The 21,289-nt window shown below is 52.1% G+C and overlaps 1 protein-coding gene across 12 annotated transcripts in view; it reads right to left on the bottom strand.

Moving 5' to 3' along the window:
* The window catches only part of ANK1 (ankyrin 1), a 207,503-nt gene extending 191,048 nt beyond the window's left edge, over window positions 1-16,455 (bottom strand). For 8 of the 12 annotated variants that reach the window (XM_059155988.1, XM_059155990.1, XM_059155997.1 and 5 more), the window contains exon 1: window positions 16,072-16,454. In XM_059155988.1, the coding sequence (XP_059011971.1) occupies window positions 16,072-16,197 (126 nt within the window). In that variant the 5' untranslated portion in view covers window positions 16,198-16,454. Of the gene's footprint in view, window positions 1-16,071 lie in introns of all 12 variants that reach the window. The other 4 variants (XM_059155991.1, XM_059156001.1, XM_059155995.1 and 1 more) reach the window with 2 other exon arrangements.
* Window positions 16,456-21,289: the final 4,834 nt, after the last annotated feature.

Here is a 21,289-nt window from a genome sequence, read left to right as displayed (position 1 = left end):
GACCAGCTACAGCACTGTGCACAGACCACTGAGAAAAAGAAGCGTTTAATCCCAGGAACACAGGCAGTACCCAAAGGTCAGACCCAACCCCCACAAGCTAAGAGTCATTTTTCCATTTTTAAGTGGTGGGATTGAGGGGTGAGGAAGAATAACATTTTGTAACACGTGAAAATAAACGCCATTCAAGTTTCAGTGCCCCTCAATAAAGTCATACTGGAATACAGCCCTGCTCGTTCATTTGTGTACTGTCCGTGGCTGCCTTTATGCCACAGGGACAGAGGCGAATGCCTGCAACAGAGACTAAAAAATATCGGCTCTCTGGTCTTTCACAGTAGAAGTTCATCCTTCTCTGATTCTAACAAAACACTCAGTGCTGTGACACGGAGATTAGCAGCACTCGTGGAACACAGAAGAGGTGGTTTCTGCTTAATGAAGTCAGGGAAGGCTTCCTGGAAGGGGTGGTATTTTTTTCTGGATCTGGAGGATGAATAGGAGTTCATTTTGTAGCCAAGAGGAGAAGGGTTTCAGACTTGGTGGACAGCACTGCCGGCATGAACAAGGCCTGGGGGACACGGCAGCATACAGGAAATGACCAGCACGTTATTTACAGAAGATAAAGAGGAGGAGGGAAAGGAGGGAAGGACATGAAGCTGAAAGAAGACTTGGGCCAAGCATGGAGAGGTCAGCGTACCTGCAAGGGAGCTCTGCTCGTGCCCTCTGTCCTCAAGAAAGCAGCACAATGAGATAGTAGGTATCTAAGACACATAATAGCAGGTAACCAAGGTAGACAGATGGGTAGACAGACAGACAGACAGGCAGGCAGACTCAAGGGACAAGACCTTGCCTCCAAATGGTACCCAGAAGTGCCAGGCTCAGGCCCTGCTCAGTCCAGAGCCTGGGGGAGGTCACCCCCTGTATCCAGGCCTCAGGTCCCATCCGTAGAATGATCAGGTCATATCTGATGAACGCGTCTTGAAGGCCAGGGAAGCGCGGAACAGATTAAGTGCCCACAGCAGACCACGGCTGGCAGCGCATCAGGCCCTGAACATACCCGGGGCTGCACGTGGCACCAAAGAGAGTTAATTAGGGCAGTGGGGCGAGGACCAGTTTGGAATCATCTTTCCAGGGCGCATCGCCTTCCATCAGGCCCAGCGAGGGCGAGGGCTCGCTGCAGCCCCTCTGCCCGCAGTGCGGAAACAGCCGATTTCTGCATGTTCTTGCTATGCTGCCTTCACGAAGTGTGGCTGTTTCTCCCCAGGACAGAAGAATCCCCATCCCCCCCTTCCTTCTCTGAGTTCCCCCAACCATGTGCTCAAAGAATCACAGCCTGCAATTCCTCACCAGAGCAGAGAAGCTGTAGCCTGGAGAGCTGGTTCTGGGATTCGCTTGGCCAGGAGAGACAGCTGCGTGATCTGGGCACTTCATTGCCTTTCTCTGGAGGACAGTCCCCCCCGCCCCTGCCACGACCCCAGGAAGGGATGGGGTATGAGATCTCCAAGGTCTCTTCCAGTCTGCTCTATCAGCCGGCCCACTCCAGGCCCTCCATTTGACAGGTGAGAAAATAGAGGTCCAGAGAGGTGAAATGATTTTCCCAAGGTCCCCCAGCCACTTCCTGAGGGGCAGAGTCAGGACCAGCATCCTTGGTTCCTCCTGGTCCCATTCTCTGGCACTGGTCACGCACTGCCTTGTGTGTGTGTCTGTCTGTATCCCTGGGTCCAGCCGTGGCCCTGGGTCTCTCTCTGCATCCACAGATACGGTCCGTGTCGACACCTGCGTCTCCATCCCCACCTCTGTCTATCCTACGTCTATGCCTCCATCACTAGACCCATATCGGTGGGATTTGCTCTGTACTAGGGAGCGCACACCTTCTCATCACACGTGCTCTGGAGGATCATGGAGGGCAGCGGGTGTGAGGCGGTATTTTCTCTCTGAGTCAAGGGTAGAGTTCTCACCAAGCCCTGGGCTCTGTGTCAGTGCTTACATGCCCCACATCCTCCCGAGGCACTTACTTTCATTACCTTTGATCCTCAGAACACCCCCAGAGGCGGGAAAGTGAAGGCTTCCAAATCCCACAGCCAGGATGAACTTCAGCCCTCGCTCTCATCAGATGTACGACCTTGGGCAAGTTACTTCTCCTTTCCGCGAGCTCTCCTAGGTCTTCATTGCGCGGTTGTGCCAGCCCCTCGGGCTAAGTGGGCTCAAGTCAGGAGTGCGCAGGCCCGAGGTGCCCCCTGCCTTCCCTCCTCTCTTTCGGGGCTGGGGGGCAGGGGACAGCAGCCACGGGTGGCTGGACCTCACTGTTCTCCTACTGGACGCTGGGCAGGCAACAGACAGATGGAAGAAAAAAATTTTAGAAGAGGACACGACTGGATCCACAACCCCTCACATCTGGTACCGCCTGCTTGTTATAAAAACCCAAGACTTATCATGCTTAGCGAAATAAGTCAAGCAGAGAAAGACAACTATCATATGATCTCCCTGATATGAGGAAGTGGTGATGCAACATGGGGGCTTAAGTGGGTAGAAGAAGAATCAATGAAAGAAGATGGGATTGGGAGGGAAACAAACCATAAGTGACTCTTAATCTCACAAAACAAACTGAGGGTTGCTGGGGGGAGGGGGTTTGAGAGAGGTGGGTGGGGTTATGAACATTGGGAAGGGTATGTGCTTTGGTGAGTGCTGTGAAGTGTGTAAACCTGGCGATTCACAGATCTGTACCCCTGGGGATAAAAATGTATGATTATAAAAAATAAAAAATTTTTTAAAAAATTTAATTAAAAAAAAATCCAAGACTTAAAAAAAAAAAAATCCAAGACTTTAGCGAGACGCGTCCAACGTTTTGGCCCCAGCTCCAGCGCTCACTGGCATGTGAAATGCACTTAACCTTCTGAGCCTTCCTGAGCCTTCCTTTCCCGCCGTGTGAAATGGGAAAGCAGCTTCCTGCTTCTCCCAAGGGCTGTCGGGAGGGCAACCGGAATCAGGGAAGACCTTCAGCTGGGCTGGAACTGGAGTACTGACCTCTTTCAATAATACTGACTCCTGGTAACTCAGTCAGTGATGAAGCTGGGATTTTCCAAAAATGTGCAATTCCTCTCTAAAAGGGATTCTCTAAAAAGCCATGATTGTCTGGCAAACCACATCGTGTATCCAACAGCAAATTGCCTGTTCTTTGGGCCATGGGTTTGCCTGAGTCTGCTTTCGAGGAAAACTGCATGCAGCAAGGGCTGCTTGAGCCCCCTCCCCCATTGGAGGCCCCCAAGCTCCACCTCCTGGGCTCCCCCAAGCTGGGGGTGGGGGACGGAGGAAGGAGGCTCACTTTGCCTCCTTGAAAGCAACTCAGCATGTGACAAATCCAGTCACCTTGCACGGAAAATAGAAGGCTCTCTGCCTCCCGATTTCTCCATTCACCTGCCGCAGGTACTCTCTGCCCTCCCAGAGGTTATGCTTTGCTGCAAACAGAGAAGGAAGTACCTCACCGACCTCCGCAGAAGGTTTATAGCGTCACAGTCTGATTATACAAGCTTTCCAAAAGCATACACCCCAAGGACCAGATCTGTTCACCTTGACCATGGCGACCTTCCAAGAGCCCAAGAGGCTCCCATGCTTTATCAGCACACCTTCTCTCCTTGACCTGCCCGTGGGAGCAGCAGTGTCGTGGGAATAACAGACCGGATGGGCTGAGTTTCAACCAGCTGAACCAGAACCCTACGTTGAGCAGCCCTTCACACGTTTGCTAACATTCTTATACCCTGCAATCTGGTATCCAGCTGGACCACAACAGTCCCCCTCCCCACCCCAGATTTTGCCAGCACACCTGATAAGCTGGCTGGCATCGAGGAACCATTTTGTCCCATGGCCTTGTAAATTCGCAGAATCTCAGAATCACGGGTACCCCCCAGAAGCCCTCTAAACCAATCCCCTTACTTTAGAGGAAGGAAAACCAAGGCTCAAAAGATCACGCAAAGGTACACGAGAGAGTGGAAAGAAGCAGGTCGCAGCTCTCTTAACGCCAAGGTGTATTCTTTTCATCCACGACCACAAGAAGTCAACGCTTGTAAATCAGAGGGGCGGTATGGAAGGAAGGAGAGGCTCCATCATTATTCATTCACTCATTCACTCATTCATTCATTCATTCGAGTGGGGAGGGACAGAGGGAGAGTCTTAAGCATGAGTGTGGAAACCAACACGGGGCTCGATCTCACAACCCTGTGATCATGACCTGAGCCAAAACCAAGAATCACAGGCTCAACTGACTGTGCCACCCAGGCGCCCCAGGAGAGGCTCCATTAATTGCCAGAGAATGATTTCATTTCCTGACTGGGTCCATAATCCTGTGTTGTCCTGGGACTTAGCTGAAAGTGCCATTAGCTTTAAAAGCCTTGGGAAACTCCCCGGACCCATATATAGTGGCTGAGCAGGAAGGGATCCTGGATGCCACCTCCCCAGCCTCCCCTCAGGGCTGGCACCCCTCCTATCACATCTCTGACCCAGATTCAGGAGAGCTGCTTAGAGGAAGCAAAGGCTTTAAGAGAGAGTAGGGAGTAGGCTGAGTTCCAGAGCGGACCTGGCGTGTGAAGGTGCAAGGCTGGGAGCCCCATATGGGGGGTGACGAGGGATAAGACCCCCATGGCAGACAGACCACTAACAGCCTCGGGAGCTGTGGGACAGAGTCTGACTTTATCCTAAGGGGACGGGAAATACCAAAAGGTCTTTGTGAAGGAAAGGGATACCTATCCCACAGTGTTTGTAAAAGCATGACTCTGGCTCTAAAGTCAAGACTGGGTGGGAAAGGCGAACCTTAAAGGACCTTATTGCAGGAATGATACATGGGCTAGAGCAGCGGAGATGCAGCCAGGGGCAGAGAAAGGCAGATTCACAGGCAACATCCCAAATGTTCTGCCCACCAATGATGGTACGACTTCTGGGACAGAATCATAACGTTTTCCCTTTCTAGGTCCTGTCGGGCGTGGGGTGCTGCCCACGTGGAGTGAGTGTCAAGATTCATCCACACAGCTTGTAGTCCAGATGTCCCCCCAGTACAGGTCTGCTCCAGAACGAGGCCAAAGGGCCGAGGCTCCTGTGAGAGGGTAGAAGAAACTGTTCGAAGACCTTGATCGCAGTTTGCTTTACCTAAAGCAGGTAGTGAAGCCCATCTGAGAAGCCTGCAAAGCAACCTGGTCCCAAACACATTGCTCAACATCGGTAGCCAGCACGGGGTCCCCTCCATGGGCGCTGCAGCTGTCCCCAAGCAGAGGAGGCTAGTGGGCTGACTCGGTCACACACGGGCCAGGCCATGGCATCCCCAGGCAGGGCAAGCCAAGCAAAGGGGCTGCCCTGCCCACCAGCACCCCTGAGCCTAAGACCAACAAGGCAGCATTCTGGTTTCCAGAGTGGCTGAGACCAAAGCAGCTCTTTCCAATGGCATTCAGAGGAATTTGCCAAATCTTTGTGCCAGAGGAGAGTCTCAAACCTCCAGAAACGCAATACGACTCCACGGACATTCCAGACATTGAAGCTTTTCTGATCTGAGCTGTTTCCAATTCTTCACTTTGGAGTTTTAGATCAGGTTCATGGTTCTCCACCGTCTTTTCTAATTCATTTAAGAACTTTCACCCCTTTTTTCCCCCAAGATTTATTTATTTGAGAGAGAGAGAGACCAGAACAGGGGGAGGGGCAGAGGGAGAGAGAGAATCTTAAGCAGGCTGCATGCTGAGAGCAGAGCCCAACACGGGCTAGATCACGACTTGAGTCGGACGCCGAACCAACTTAGCCACCCCAGTGCCCCCAGACTTTCACCTTTTAAGTTGTATTCAGAGTCAAAGAGGAGAAGGCCAGTGGTCCCATTCTTAAAAATCTTAATTTATTGGTCTATTTGGTGGCGTAAGTGCAGACAGAGTTCTCTCTGCTACCCACCGCCACGTGCATACTCAAGGGGGTTAATTAGCAACTTGCCCAAAGTCCCCAGATCGAAAACATCAGAGCTAGGACACCAACACATGACCATCTGAATCCATGTCCCCCCAGAGCTCGTATCTCTTTATTGCTGCATTGACATCACAATCAAACATGACTCCCCAACACATCCTGAAAGTCCTTCGAATTTTCTCGTCACCTTGCAATGGAAGCGTCTTGGAATCATATGGGGCAGGGCAACCTAACCTCGTCTAGCAGTTGGGAGGCAATGTTCACACTGAATTCTGACAGACGAGTTGGCATTCGTGTGTGAGCAAAAGACTCAGCTAGCCTCTGCACCCGGCTGGCTCAGTGGGTAGAGCCTGTGATTCTTGATCTTGGGGTCATGAGTTCAAGCCCCACATTGGGTGTAGCGCTTACTTTAAAAAAAAAAAAAAAAAAAAAAGACTCAACAGACAGCAAGATCTAAAGGCAGAGAAAGCACACATACCCTAAGTACCAGAAGAAGCTCCGAATCCAGCTGAGCGCAGCTTGCAGAAAGGAGATGAAATGGGAAAGGCAGTTATGGGCTAGACTGGTGGCAGGCAGGGGTGGGGGTTCCAAGGAGCCCAGATTAATGAGCCTGGAGTATATTCTAAGGGCAATTAAGAAGCTACGGAAGGATTTAAAGGAGGGAGTGTCGAAATCTGATTTGCATTTTTGGAAGATCACTCTGGCTGCCGAATGGAGGATTAGACCCAACGCAGACACATTTTCAAGTTGGTTTACAAGGGATGGCTCCACATGCCAAGACCCAACGGCCCAGACTTTTGGGACCATACTCCAGCTCCGTTTTGAGCCAGTACATTCTGTTACCTACTTGGCTCTAGTCCACACCACCTTGGAATTCTTTACTGGGGGGTGTGACGTCATCTATAAATTCCAGCTTTCACCTCCAGACACGGAGGCAGAGAAGGCTGGCTCTCCTTTCTGACAAGCCGGGCATCCTTTGCCTTTTCTTTTAATTACATTTACATTGCATTTTAAATTACATTACATCTGAAACATATTCCTGCTTTTTTATTAGAAACATATTCTTAAAGACAAATTCTTTCAAGCATCATGTGTAGTGAATAGATAGCATTTTGCCATAGGGGTGATGATGCTGAAGTCCTTCGTTGAAAGGAATCAGTCCTGCCTCCCCGCGCCCATCTCCGCAACCAAGCCCAGGGGCTTTCTTTCCCTGCAGGCAAGAGCGTCCACCAGTCAGATCTCTTAGTTTCACAAGGCTGGTAGGGCTTATCACGTGCATGTGCCCTAGTTAAAGCAAACACTCGGAAGATGTGCACTCCAGGGACTTGCTGGAGAGCGTAGACTAGAACCGACACCTCTCTCTTCCACCGCCAGCCCAACAGACTCCCTGATATTTAAGAACCGTTTCTACTAGCTCTCTCCCTCTCTCAACCGAGAGCTCCAGGAAGCTACCTGACAATCCGTGCTCCCCAAAGGATGCATCATCTTCTTCCTAAGCTCTTCCCTCCTCTTTCCTAGCTCAATGAAAGGCATCACCAACTAACTAGCCCAACACCAAGTCAGAAATTAGGTCTTTTGAACATTTAATCATACACACACACACACACACACATACACACACACGCTAATAGGTTAAACATAAGTCAAGATCAGCCTTGACTACTGGTACCTACTCTATTACAACAAAGACCGGTTTTTTTCTACCACCCAAATAGCTAATTTGCCACATGCTTTCCATCCCCAGGAGCTGCCCCAGCTCAAATCAGCCTGCCCCTCAGCTGGATTAGCCTTCAACATACCATAGAGTTTCTGTGGCACGGGAACGGTTCAGACTTCTGCCTGGAGCCCCTCAGTTTGCCTCCGCCCTTTGGACATGGCTGGACCCGTGCCTTGGCTCTCTCTGCTGCCCCTTCCAGGGCTCCCTCACCCTGCTTTCTCTGTTCCCACTGTTGAGCCCACAGTTCCCAGCCCACTGCCCCCTCCGAACCCTCTTGCCTGCCCTCCACACAGGCTTTTGCCTCCGCTGAATGGCTGGCCCACTGAAGACCCATCCTCGACCTCTAGAAGCCTCCAGGCCACTTCCCCAGGCCATCCCTCCTTCGGGCCTGGCCAGGCTTACTTCTCCCATAGGACTGACCACAGTGCTTAACCCAGCCCTTTACTTGCCCCGTTCCTGCAGGGAATGAGAGTCTGACCTTGGGTGCGGCTGGGGTCAGGCACCTGCGTGTCCAGCAATCTCCCCTTGGGTGAGGCTTGCATAGACCAAACCAGAAAGCCTTTGTTCTGCTGGACATGCGGGTGCCTGACCGCACCCGCACCCAGTGTCAGACTCCGAAGATAGAGACGGGGCAGGTCTGCGGTTAATGAGCCCTCTCCCCCAGCTGGTCTGATACTAGCAAAGTGGAGAGACCCCTGGCCCCATTACCCGTCTCTTTCCCCGTGGGTCTCACCTGGGTGTCTGGGAGCTGTCCTTCAATCTCAGAACTGAGGGGAGGAGTCAGAGACCCTTTCCTTTTCCCTGTAGTGCTTCCCCGCGCACTGTGCCCTCCTCTCCCAATTCTACTTTAATAACAGTCGCTGCCTTCTAACCGCCCACGCCTGTCTTCTTTCTGACCGCACTCTGCTCCCTTGGCCATACTTAGACCACCTGACTTCTTTGGAGCGGCAGAGGACACCCCAGGCATCCAGCAATGGATAGATGGGCGAACTCCGGGCAAGAGCCGGGCCCCCCTCCCCTCCCGTTCCCAGTAGGCCCCGCCTCCCCAACACCAAGTCCAGCTGTGGGCAAGCAGTTCACGTGAAGGCCCCCGGGGGGCCAGGGACTCCTCCACATAACAAGCAAAAGTCTCAGAGAGGAGGAAAGAACAGAGGATAATGGCAGAAATGCTGGCACAGTGGAGCTACTCATTATTAAACAATTATATGGACAAGAAGCTGACTATGTGGTAGGGAGAGAAATCTCCCACACACAAAATAAAGGGGAAATAGCCATTTCATGAAGCAGAAGAGCCAGAAATAGAGCAGGTAACCCCCAGGATTTGGTTTTCAGTCACTCTTTTCAATTGGTCTGTTGTCTTAAATCGGGGGGCGGGGCAGGGGGGCTGGGAAGACTCCCACAATCACAAGGCTGCTCCTGAGACCTACAGAGGAGCCCGTGGACATGCATGTCCCAGCGGGAATCCAGATGCCAGCGCTCCCGTCCGAAACCCAGATCACCTGCCTCCGTTCTGTCCTGGGTCACTCGCTCCTCTGGCAGCTTTCCCATGAATTTGCAAGTCCTTCTGGGGAAGGCAGGGGAAACATGGTCAGCACTGTCTCCCTTCTCAGTGCCTCACACAGCCTTGACTGTCCTGAGGGCGTGTCATATACCTAAGCAGGCAGCCTTGGGACGAGGTCTACAAATAAAACCAGGAAGCCAGGCTGGGCTGGAGCCCCGCTCTGCACTATGTGAGGCTCCAGGGAGACAATGCCTGTAGGACACGCGGGCTCTCGATAAATACAGACCCCTCCTTTGATAAACAAAGCAGCCTGCTTTTGCCATAGCATTGTCAAGGATGCTCTGAAATGGACAGAAATGTACTAACTGAAGCAGAAAATGTATTATGGCCTTATCAAAGACACGGAGAAAAGCTCTTTGAAGGCAACCAGCCAGTCACATTGGGAGCAAAGGAAACAAGTTGTTGTTGTTGTTTTAATTGGCTGGCCATTAAATCTTCTTTGCTTTAGCTTTGAGTGTCCATAATGCACATTCCCCTTGCTTGAAGCAGGTGTTACGTGTCCACTCTGAAGATGCCCAGAGTTTCCCTGGAGGAGTTTGGTCTGCCCCTAACATCGTGTGTTCCATTATCTTGATATTACACACCCTGGATTTATCAGCCATGGTTCTACTGGTGATGGTAGTCTCAGATAATTTAGGAACCACTGTCATGTTCTTCTTTTGATATACAGTTACATTGCCATGTGGTACTTTAATAAAGCCCATCTCGAAGTTTCAAACTGGACCCATGGAGCTAAGTCTGCCATGATAAATTTTGTCAAAATAGGATATTCATTCCTTTCCTGAAAATGAAATGAAGATATTATTTAAAGTAACTTTTTCTCATTTACCAGCACTGAAATAATAATATGCTGGCCTTCCCAGGCACACATCAAACTTTCACACCCCCGACTAGAAGGCCAGGCAGGAGCTTTGGCATTGGATTCATTAGAAAGAATACTTTAATTAATAATTGTTATGTTGTTAACGATAGCCTTTTAAGTATCAGGGGAGTTTTAAAGTTTACAAAGCACACTCATCTGATTCTCATCCCTATTTTGCGGATGAGCAAACTGAGGCTCAGAGAAATTTAGAGGCTTATTCACGCACATGTAGCTGGAACCTCCAGAACTGACTCCTAACCCACCACACTGTAGAGTGAGAGGATTTTGAGCTGCTTTCCCAGAACCGGAAATGGAGGTATGGAGCCAAGCAAAGCTTACTTGCTTTTTTCCAAAATGAAACATTGATGACTTTGCTTTAGGCAGAATAATTCAGGGAAAAAATAGATTTACTTGGTTCCAATTCTGTAGGGCCAACTCTTCCAAAATCAAATAGAAAGACCAAGAAAAAAAAAGTCTGAAAATCTTAATCAGTTACATGTAGCTTCTGAATCAATTCAAATTATAAATATTTATTGAATTTGTAAGTATGAAGACTCAGGCTTTGTCTTCAAGGAGCTTACAGTTTAATAGAAAGGATAAAACAAGAACGTGCACATGAGTGCACTGCCCCACCCCACCCCCTGCAGGACAAAGGTCTACAGGGCGGAGGAGGAACCAGGGCATGGAGGTGAGAAGGGGACATTCAGGAAGGGTTCCCTGAAGAATGGACTGACAGGCTCTGGCACCAAAGGAGAAAGACGTGGATAAGGGCTCTGCCTCTACAAGGGCATTACCGAGGCAAAGTATGAGGATGAGCTCAAATAGGGCGAGTGCCTGGCACATGGTCCCGTTCACTAGTGTCTGTTCACTTTTGTGGAAAGATGGAGGAAGGAGCCTCAGAATGGGGTTAAGAAAAAGCCACAGTGAGAGGAGATAAGCAGAACTGGTGAGCCAGCAGTTTGCCAGGCTGAGCAAGGGAAGGGACAGGTCATGGAGCTGCCTGGCACGGTCCCCTTCGCCATGAGGCTGTGTGTGCTTCCGGCTCTGAGTTTTGGCTGCTGCCCCTCATACTTTGAGCAGTGGCTGCGAGGAGCAAAAGTTGTGCAAACTGCAGAGCGCTGGACATCATTGAGGGTGCAGTGCATGTGGTCACAAGTCCCCGCTCTCTTGGTCTAGCGAATGGTTGGGGGGTGACGGGAGCAGCTGGGGAAAGACCCCCAGCGCCATAGTCCCTGCAGCAGGGCAGGAAGCACTGGGTTGGGAGAGGAACCCAGAGCAGATTGGGAAAGTTCACACAACTTCAGCCACTGACGGTAGCTCCCAGAGCTCCAGAAGGACAGGCTACGGCCAGTTTTTGGAGGGTCCTGAGATACCAAAATAAGAAGAGATGCCAAAGCAGGGTTACCAAAGTTGTGGTGTATTTTAAAGCCTTGCAAGTAATAAATTAACACCTTTAATAATGAACATGCAGTGCACCTTGATTATGCTATTCAAAAGCCAAAGAGACTTTATATACAAGGATCAATTCATACGGGGACATATACTTGTGATGTAATGTGGCAGCAGGACCTAGATTTAAAGATAAGTGCTGAACCCCATTCTCTTTCCAGCCTGTCTTCCAGATCTCACATGGAAAGGATAAACTCACTGGCAGACAACAGCAGAAATTTACATCTGAGACCCTTACAGTTAGGAGACGTGGGCCCCCATGACGCTCCGGCTTCACTTCCTTCCCTTCCTCCCACTCTTGCTCACCTCTCCCCCTCCCTACCCCCATCACCCTCCTGGCCTGGACCACTCCAGACTCATGGGGTCAGCCCAAGTCTCCCCTGCGAGTCCAATCACGGGATCACACACAAGGACAGGTCCACGGTCCAGGAGCGGGGCTTTGTCCCATGGTGCGAGGGGGGCTGAGTGCTCTCCGGGACACCCTGCCTAGTCTGGAAAGACCCATGGGCACTGCTGCACAGCAGAGCGGTGAAGGCTACTTTCCACTCCTTGGCTCACTTGGCTTGATCTCTGCTCTCTTCTTCTTGGCTCCTCGAGGCCCTGTGCAAACACTGCTGGTCCAAATGGCTAAAACCACTTGACGTTCAGTGTAGCAGAGACCCTGTAAGAACTAAATGCATGCCCTGTAGTGGAATTCACTGCACCAAGAAAGTAGCTCGTCCCACTGCCTACCGAGGATGCTCTACAGCTTTGCCAATGATTAGAAGAGAAAGAAATACCAGACTTTCTTCAGATGCCCCCAAAAGACCTTAGAAGTGTATATTGTTCACCTGAAGCCATGCCGATGACAAAGACAACATCAAAGCTAGCGGGGACAAATATATTAATCTGTTCATTCAACCAATCATCCCTTAGGCGTTTACTGCACACCTATTATGTGTCAGGTACTGGGGATACAGCCAGGAATAGGGCATGATCTCTTCTCTCACCAAAAGCAGAGGATGAGGCAGGGGGACAGATGCAGGCACAAGGAGGAGAGCTCAGTAAACGCCCTCCCAGGGTGGGAGGTAGCAGGTGGCAGGATTAACCGAACCCCATAAAGCAGGGCTGAGCTGCCAGCGCCTCCTCTCCCTAGCAGTCTCGCTCATGCCTTCATCCTCTGCTCCTTTACTGAATCCTGACCCTCCTCCCATGCAGGGCCTCACTTTCTCTCCAACCTCCCGGTCCTCCTCTCCTAATCTCAAGCCCTGGGTAAACATAAAAAGCACACATCTTCCTGTGCCCAAGGCGTCCTCAGCCTGAGAAAGCTTTCGTTCTTCATGCAAATGCCTGCTTTACACATGCTTGGCCACTTATTTATTTCCATCCCAGCCTTCAGAAGCAGGGGGACTTATCAGTAAATGTCATGGATTCCGGGTTGTTGTTTTTTTTTTTCCTTCTTTAAAGCTGCAGCTCTGACATCCAGCATCTGACAAGGATGCGTGCTCCACAAACAGAAAACTGAATGGAGCCCCAGAAGAATGCAGGCATCTTTAGAGCTCCAGAGTTTTAGCTCAGTTCCCTGTGTCGAGGTGGTTTCTATCTGTGTCAGTCAGTGCGTCACAACACCAGCCTCCACCCCCACTGCACAGCACCCCTTAGCAAGCGCCTGCCCACACAATATCATCAACCATAAAAACTGCAACCAGTGTTGAAGTTACAACCACGGTTCTTTCTACAAACGGGGAGGGATTCAGTTCTGCTCCGTCAGTCCCTGCTAAGTAGGTTACCCACGGAACAAACACCTTTCCTTTCCGTAAATTCAGAATGCCCTTGGCTCGGGTCTATGTTCCTATGAATTACCAATTCACTGGAATAAAATGTTCGCTTGCCTCCGTGAAGTTCCTTCTTCGTGCTGATGACAAGGATGGTTCCACGGCAGCCCCAGTCTGTGGGGACCAACACTAAAGTCCCCACCTGCTTGATTTTAATCATCCTTCCCTTCAAAGGTTCCTTCATTGGCCCAGGTTAGACTTCACCTCATATGAACCTTCAACCCTGGCCATCTGCTTCCCCACCCCCTAGGGCAGCTTCCTCTGCCTCCTCTAAATATCTCTTTCTGCATGGCTCTGCCCTCCCTCCTATTTCCCTCCAGACCCCTCCACCTTCTTGCGATTTTGCATTTTGCTATAAGTGTTAACTCTAGTCTCTGAGGCGGCCCTCAAGTCTGCGCCCAGAGCTAGGAAATCTCACAATCATTACAGAATAGAAACGAAGCACCCCAAACCTCACTCCATACCATAACCTCCTTGTCCCAAGAATCAGCTCTGAGAGTTTATGTCACCGCTCTCACTTCGACTTAAGATTTCCCTGTTACTGTCGAATCCGTCCTAGCACGCAGGGTACTGCATACGATAATGAATATCCGTATGGAAGATTTCTGAATGCTTACTGACGCAGTATGCTACAACCAGCTAGAAAACAAAATAACACCGCTCAGGGGGAGGGAAATCTCTTTTCACCCAGCACTCACAATGGACATAAAGTTCATAAGAATGTGAAGATTAACACCAAAGAGGTAAAAAGAATATTGAGATTGCCACTCTTCTGCGTGTGTATTATAGGCAGTTGGGATGCAGAGTCATATTAAAGGGAGCTTTATAGGATGGAAAGAAACCAAAGAAGAAGAAGGAAGAGTTCTGTTTTGACTATTGCTCAAAAAAATTATTTAAGGTATCAGGAGCATCAAGGAAGAAGCTCCAAGCAAGAAGTGGGATAAAAACACTGAGTGAGCAGTTTGGGAGAGGATCAGCTTGGCTCCTAAAGCAATAGGCAGGAATGGAAATAGAGAGCACGCTTTTCTAACAAGAAGTTCACATTCATGCCAAGGAAGTGGGTGAGCACTGTCAGATATAATCAGACTTCCCCCTGTCTGACTCACAGGATGGGCTCTGGTATTTCAGACCCTAGCAGAAGGACTTGAGATTCTCTCGGTGGCACCAGCCCAAACTCTGATTCACTGTAGGTTTGGGGAAGGCCTCTTTTTTGGTCCTTCTAAAGGGGTGGTGCCTTTGGGAAACTACTATTTACACACATACCATGGAAATCCCTTGAGGGAGGAGGGGCTGGCTCTTGAAGGGGTGCAGGAAAGCCTAGAGTGGGCTGGTTAATTCGGCTACAGTCAGAGAACATCTCTGTCCCTGTGTCTCATCTCTAGGAAAAAGGCTGGATGTGGGTCCTGCTGACCAACTGCTAAGTGGAGTGTGACCCACAAGCTGTCTTCTCCACACTCTGCTGTCAACCAAGGCTCCAAACTTCTTTCTCAGAGTAAGACAATTTCAGTGGGGGGAGTGGAGGACCCAAACCAAAAACATTTCCTTCTCGATCAAGACCAGTGCCTCTGCTCAGAACCGGGAGGGGTCCCATTCCCTGGTGAGTAAGCTTGTAGGCTGTGCCCCACACGGACTTCTTTGGGTTAAAATGGCTCTCCTGACAATCGAGTTCCGCCCTACCTCCACTTCCCAGAACTGCATCGATGTACTCCTGGCCTCCTCCATGGGGGGGGGGGGGGGTGCCTCTAAAACACCTCTCAGCTGGAGCCCTCTACCCAATTAATTGCACCCTCCCTTTACAATGAAAGATAATTCAGAGGAAGAGGTGTTTCTCACCAAAGGTGTTTCTAGAGATGCTTTAGTAAGGTGTAGGGAGACCCCAGACCAGAAGGGAAGTGCCCAACACACCAACAGCTGCTCTAAGGGGTCTGGGTCATGGAATGGGGGCAGGGCAATACCTTGCCTCGGTATTCCTCTACAAAAAAGCAGACCTGTTCTCTGACCAGGCCCTTGGGCCAAGCTGGACAGCACCCGTGTCTGGCTTCCAAAGGAACTTCCCCTCCTGGCCATCAGTCGCTCATCTTGAGTGACCTGAACAGAGGATGCTGCCAAATGCCCCGGGGGCATGCCTTTCTGCCGCTGGACTCAGAGGGTTAGGAAAGACTCTTCCTGGGCTCGAGAAGGGTCGAGGAAGGACAGGAGACCCTCCTCCCCGCCCCACACCCGGGTTCAGAGACTTGGGAACGAAGCCCTCCTTGTGGGAGCGTGGGTGACCGGGGGAGGCGCCGGGCAGAGCAGCCTCGGGAGCGCGGAGCCGCAGTTCCCCAAACCAGCTTCCTTGCAAAGCCCGGAGAGGCGGCGAGCCCGAGCGGAGCAGCCCGTCACCCTCGCCCGCCGCTGGGAGGCCGGAAAAGTTCCTCCCGGAGCCGGGCGGGCTTGCCGGTATCTGTCCACGGTGCTGAAAGGTCCTCGCGGCCGCCGCGCCGGCGGGCTTCAGCGCGCCCTCAGCCTCCTGGCCGCCCGCTCTGCCCTTCCAGCCTCTTGCCCTGTCCTCTGCCCCGCGGCCCCGAAGCCTCTTCCCTCCTTCTCCCCCACCCCGCGCCCTCCACTCTCGAGCGGCATCAACTCCGCCGGCGCCCGGGTCCCCGCGCCCCCATCTCGTTCTTACGTCCGCCGAGCCCCTTCCCCCAGCGACCACCTCCAGGGCGCCTCTGCCACCGGGCTGTCGCCGCCGCCCCCCTCTTACCTTCTTCTTTCGGTCACGGGAGCGGTTCCTCCGCTTCCTGTTGGATTCCTCCTTCTCCTTCTGCTCCTGGAGGGCCTGCGCCTCGATGTCTTTGATTTTCTTCAGCTGTTTGGCCGCCTGAGCCATGGCGGGTCACGGTGCTCCGGTCCCCGCCTCCCGGACCCCTCACACTTGGCAATCCAGGTGGCGACACCCTCCCGAGGAGGAAAAAAAAATGAGTCTCTGCTCCGCGGAGGGGGGAGCTTCTTAACCCACCGCGGGAAGGATGCGACCCGGTCGGCGGGGGAGGCGCCTGCGAGACGCTCGGAGGGAGAGGCGCGCCGCGGCTGCCCGGCGGCCCCCGGATGGCGCCTCCCGCCGCGGCCGGAGCACGCTCACCAGCGCCCGGGACGGGCTCTGGGCTCGGCCCCGCCGCCTCCCTCCCTCCGTCCCTCCCTCCCTCTCCTGCGGCGGCCGAGGCGGCGGCGGCGGCGGCGGCGGCGGCGGCGCGGGGGGCGGGGGCGGGGAGGCGGCTGGTACTGCGGCGAGCGGCGAGCTGCGAGCGGGCCGGGGAGGAGGCGGACTCCAGCAGTTAACGCAGGAGGGCGCAGGGGCCGCTCGCAGCCGGGGGGCCCGGCCGGCCAGACGAGGCTGGGCGCGCAGGGCGCCCGCGCTGGTGCATTGCGAGCGGCCGGCTACAGGCAGGCGGGCGGGCCGCGCTTCCACCACTGCAGTGCCGCCGCCGCCGCCGCGGCCGCCAGACGCACGGGCCCCCGTGCCGTCGGGTCTCAGGGAACAAAGCCGACCACTCTACCCCGAGCTACTGGGGCACCGCGGGGGACCCTACTGCGGGCGGCCTCGCCGCGCCAGGGGGCAAGGGGAGGCTGCGGCGGGCGGCGGGCCCCGCGCCCAGGCGACCCCGCAGACCAGCGCGCCTGGAGGCGGCGGCGGAAACCACAGCACGGCGGGGCGCGGAGGCCCGGACCGCGCGGCAGGGGCGGGGGCGAGGGCGGGGCTGGGGCCGGGCCTTGGGGCGCCCCCCCGCGGCGGTCGCGGCCCGCCTGGGACAAGCCAGCGCCGAGCCTCCGCGATCTTCCCGCCCAGGACACCCCCGGAGGGGCGCGCGCGGAGCCAAGGCTCCCCGGGGAAGAGCCCGGCCCCCCCCCCACGCGCCCCCCGTCTTTCGCTTAGAGCTTAGGGCCTTTCATTTGCATATTTGCCAATTATAGCTTGAAAACGTGTCCAAGATAAAGTGAGCAGTTTTCCCTTGAGTTCCCTTTTGACGGGAGTGGAATTAGGTTTTTGCACCGAGGACCGCCCACCCCCCAATTCTCAACACTCTCACACACACCCTCTCTCAACAACAACGCCTTTCCCGGTGTTCAGCTATGAAGAACCACACACCTGGCGTTTGGGTCACGCAGCCGCAAAGGCAGGCTGCGGGAGGAGGAGGGGCCTTAAGCTCACCTACCCCCTCCTTCAGGCGACAGGCGGGAAAACTGAGGCCCCAACTTGGGAATCGCTGCCCCTTCAGTCTGGCGCCGCTCCCAACCCACTCCTTCCCACCAGGTAGGACGGAGCTCCTGGCCCACTTAAGAGTAAAGGTGGATTTTAGAAAATAATATTTAGGAGTTGGTAAAGTTTGATGAAATAGTCTGTTTCCTTCTGCCCTAAACTGAGGGCTTGATGCAGACATTTAAGGAAGCACAGAGCAGAGCCTGGAGAGAGGAAATCTCTTTTGTGCCTCTCAAAGTGCTCTGAGCTGCACACCCCCCTGCGCTGTACAAACTTAGGGAGTGGTCAAATCACCCCACTTGCTCTCCAGACTCCATGCTTTTTCCCTTACTGAAACCTTACCTCCCTGCGCCTCGCACTCCCCCTCCAAGTCCCTATTCCACCGCACACCCCTTCGCGACAACCCCCCACACCACCACGTCTCTCATCCCCGCTGCTCCTTCTTAGATGGGAGTCAGTAATTAAGGGGCTGGCTGAACTTTTGCTTTGACCATTGTCCTTCCCCGGGGCTGGGTTGTGGACTCTCTTCTCCTCTCTCTCTAGATCAGCATTGTCCAACTGAAGCTTAATGGGAGCCACGAATCCCAATCCCCTATGTGATTTAAATCTTCAAGTAGCCACATTTTAAAAAGTGAAAAGAAACTGGTAAAATTAATTTGAATGATTTATTTTATTCAGTGTATCCAAAGTGTTATCATTTCAACATGCAAACGATGTAAAATTATTAATGAGATACCTCACATTCTTTCATACTTCGAAATTCAGTATTTTATATTAGAGCCCATCTCCATTCAGATCAGGCACATTTCAGTTGTCTAAGGGGTTCATGTGACTGGTGCTTGCTGTATTGGACAGGACAGCTCTAGATGGTCCCCCCCCCCCCCCATGACCATGGCTATAATCAGCTTGCCCCAGCACAGACCTCTCCTCTGAGTGCCAGGCCCACACACCTGTGACTGGAGGTCTCCTCCCCATCAGCACCTGCATCCCTGCCAGGCAACCCGCCTATCCACCCCTCACAATGCAGTCACACTCATCTTTTCAAAATACACATCTGATCATTATCTCTTCTCAGCTTACCATCCTTCTTTTTGGCTTCTGGAACAAAGGTCAAAACCTTCTATCTGGCCTACGAGGACCTGAATGATCAGACTCTTCCCAGCACCGGCTGGTCTCACCCCAGGTGCATCCTGGTACAGTGCTCCAGCCTCAACTGCTCAGTGCTGGCCCTCCACGGGGAGTCTGTCCTTGTTGCCCCCGCCGAGACTGCTCTGTCCCATTCTAACGGTCCTCTCAACCGGGCCCTAATCTGGTTCATTTCAACTCACTCAGCCCCATCAAGGGGATCTTCACTTTGTCCAGGAGGTCCTTCTGGAGCCCCCGACTAGACTAGTTCTACCGTCTCATCATAACACCATCTGTGCCCCCTTCAGAACACCTGCCGTGAATACACTTTTACATTGGTGTGATGGTTTTGATTCAAGCCCGTCTCCCCCCCTAGACTTTAAACTCTGTAAGGAAAGGCATAGTGTCTGGTTTGGCTCACCATGCTGTCTGGCACACAGTAGAGGCTCAATCTACATGTGAGAAGGAATCAACACGGAATAACAGTGAGACCAGTGGACGCTTACTTATTCAGCACTTCCATTGCCCCCAGCATTGTCACCACTTTCCAGATGCGGGAGATGGAGCACAAGGGAGGGAAGTCACTTACTCCAGGCCTCAGCTCCTCAGTTGTGGAGCCAGGATTTGGCCCCAGCAGGCTGGCCCCAGAGCACCCACTCCTCACCTCGAGGCTGTACTCAATTACCTCACCTAGAGGCTGTACTCAATTACTCAACCTCCTTATCTATAAACAAGGCCACTGGTAATACCTCCCTTGAGGCATTGTCAGGAGGAAGTGGGGGGCAGGGAGAGCAAAGGTGAAATGATTCAGTAAAACAAAGTGCCCTGTGGAGCTTTAGTTTCCTCTTTTTTTTTTTTAATTATAGTTGACACACAATGTAAGAATGTTACATTCGTTTCGAGTGTTCACCAGCTCTCTCCGTGATGCCTTGTTCAGCACAAGTGTGGCCGCTGTCTGTCACCATACAGTGCTCTCCAATACCGTGGGCTGTATTCCCCAGGCTGTGCCTTTCATCCTCTGTGACTTATCCATTCCACACCTGGAAGCCTGCACCTCCCCCTCCCCTGCACCCATTTTGCCCATCCCCCGACTCTGCAACCATCAGCTTGTTCTCTGCATTTGTAAGTCTGTTTCTGTTTGTTTATTCTTTGGTTTTGATTTTTAGATTCTTTCCACACATACATGAAATCATATGGTATTTGTCTTTCTCTGATTTATTTCTCTTACCGTAACATGTCTCGGTCCATCCATGTTGCTGCAAATGGCAAGATCTCATTCTCCTTTATGGCTAATATTCCCATGTGTGTATATCCCACATCTTCTTTATCCATTCATCTGCAGATGGACACTTGGGCTGCTTCCATATCTGGGCTATTGTAAATAATGCTGCAGTAAACGTAGGGGTGCATGTATCTTTTCAAATTAGCATGTTCATTTCCTTTAGGTAAATACCCAGTAGTGAGATTATTAGAGCATATGGTATTTTTATTTTTATTTTTTATTTTTTCTGTGAGCTTTAGTTTCTTAAGGCAAGGAATGCAGAGATTGGACAAATTGTTGTCCAAGGTACCTTACCGATCCAGAAGGCTGATTTCTCTTATATGTCAAAATCCTCTTAGGAAACTTCTGAAGATTAAAAAAAAATCTGAGACACAGAGGGGCAACGTTATCATTAATGAACCAAGGGCAGTGAGTAAAAGGCCCTATCCCAGATCACCGTTAGTGGTGGCAGCTCTGGCCCTGTATTTCCAAAAACCCCATGGAGGAAAGATGAAAGTCCTGTCCATGTCAGAGCTCCCTCATAGGGCAGTTCCCCTGGATGCTATTATATATCAGGAAGATTGCAAACTGAGAAGGAGAAAATGGGATTGTGCGTCTGAAGGCAAGTGTTCCCACAGGCTGATCTGGAGGGGGCAGAGAGGTCAGGGGCCAATGAGGACATAGGAGGGGACATCAGAGCAGCTGGAGGGCCTTAATTCCGCCTGGTCAGAGGACAGACAGTGTTGGGCATCTAGGGAGTTCTAGAGGCTTCTCATGTCCCAGACGATGATAATAATAGTGATCATCTATTTACCGACAATTCACGATGTCCTAGGCACTGCTACTCATTTTCATAACATTTATTTCTCAACACAAAAGCCTTGTTACTCCTACTTCCCAGAGGGGGCCACTGAGGCAGACTATGTTCCCCTGACTTCCCTGAGGTCCTGCATCTAAGGGGGCAGAGTCAGTATTCAGACCCAAGTTGCCTAACCCCAAGACTGACTTTAAGGAAACCATCAAGTGACTGGTTTTGCCAGTGACTCAGCGGGTTCTCCTGCAGCGCAGAAGTTAATAGTAATTATGTGAGTTAACGCATTCAATAATATCCCCAGGCTGCCAACCAAAGAGCCAGTCTAGTCCTCTGGTGGTTGTAGAAACAGAACCCACAGCACTCTGGGTGGCATCCAGAGACAGCCCCTCTGTGGTCACCGAGGGCCACCTCCTCCACAGCCACAGACACATCTGTTGACCAGGTGGATGTGTCAGAGCTGTGACCTCTCCTTGGGCTCTTCTTGCCTTTTCTTCTTGCCCCCAAGTCCTGTGCGCACTCAGACC

Source organism: Mustela lutreola, chromosome 18 (assembly GCF_030435805.1).
Source record: "Mustela lutreola isolate mMusLut2 chromosome 18, mMusLut2.pri, whole genome shotgun sequence".
Taxonomy (NCBI): Eukaryota; Metazoa; Chordata; class Mammalia; order Carnivora; family Mustelidae; genus Mustela; species Mustela lutreola.
The sequence above is the reverse complement of the archived record's forward strand: the minus strand, read 5'-3'. Positions and strand labels throughout refer to the sequence as shown.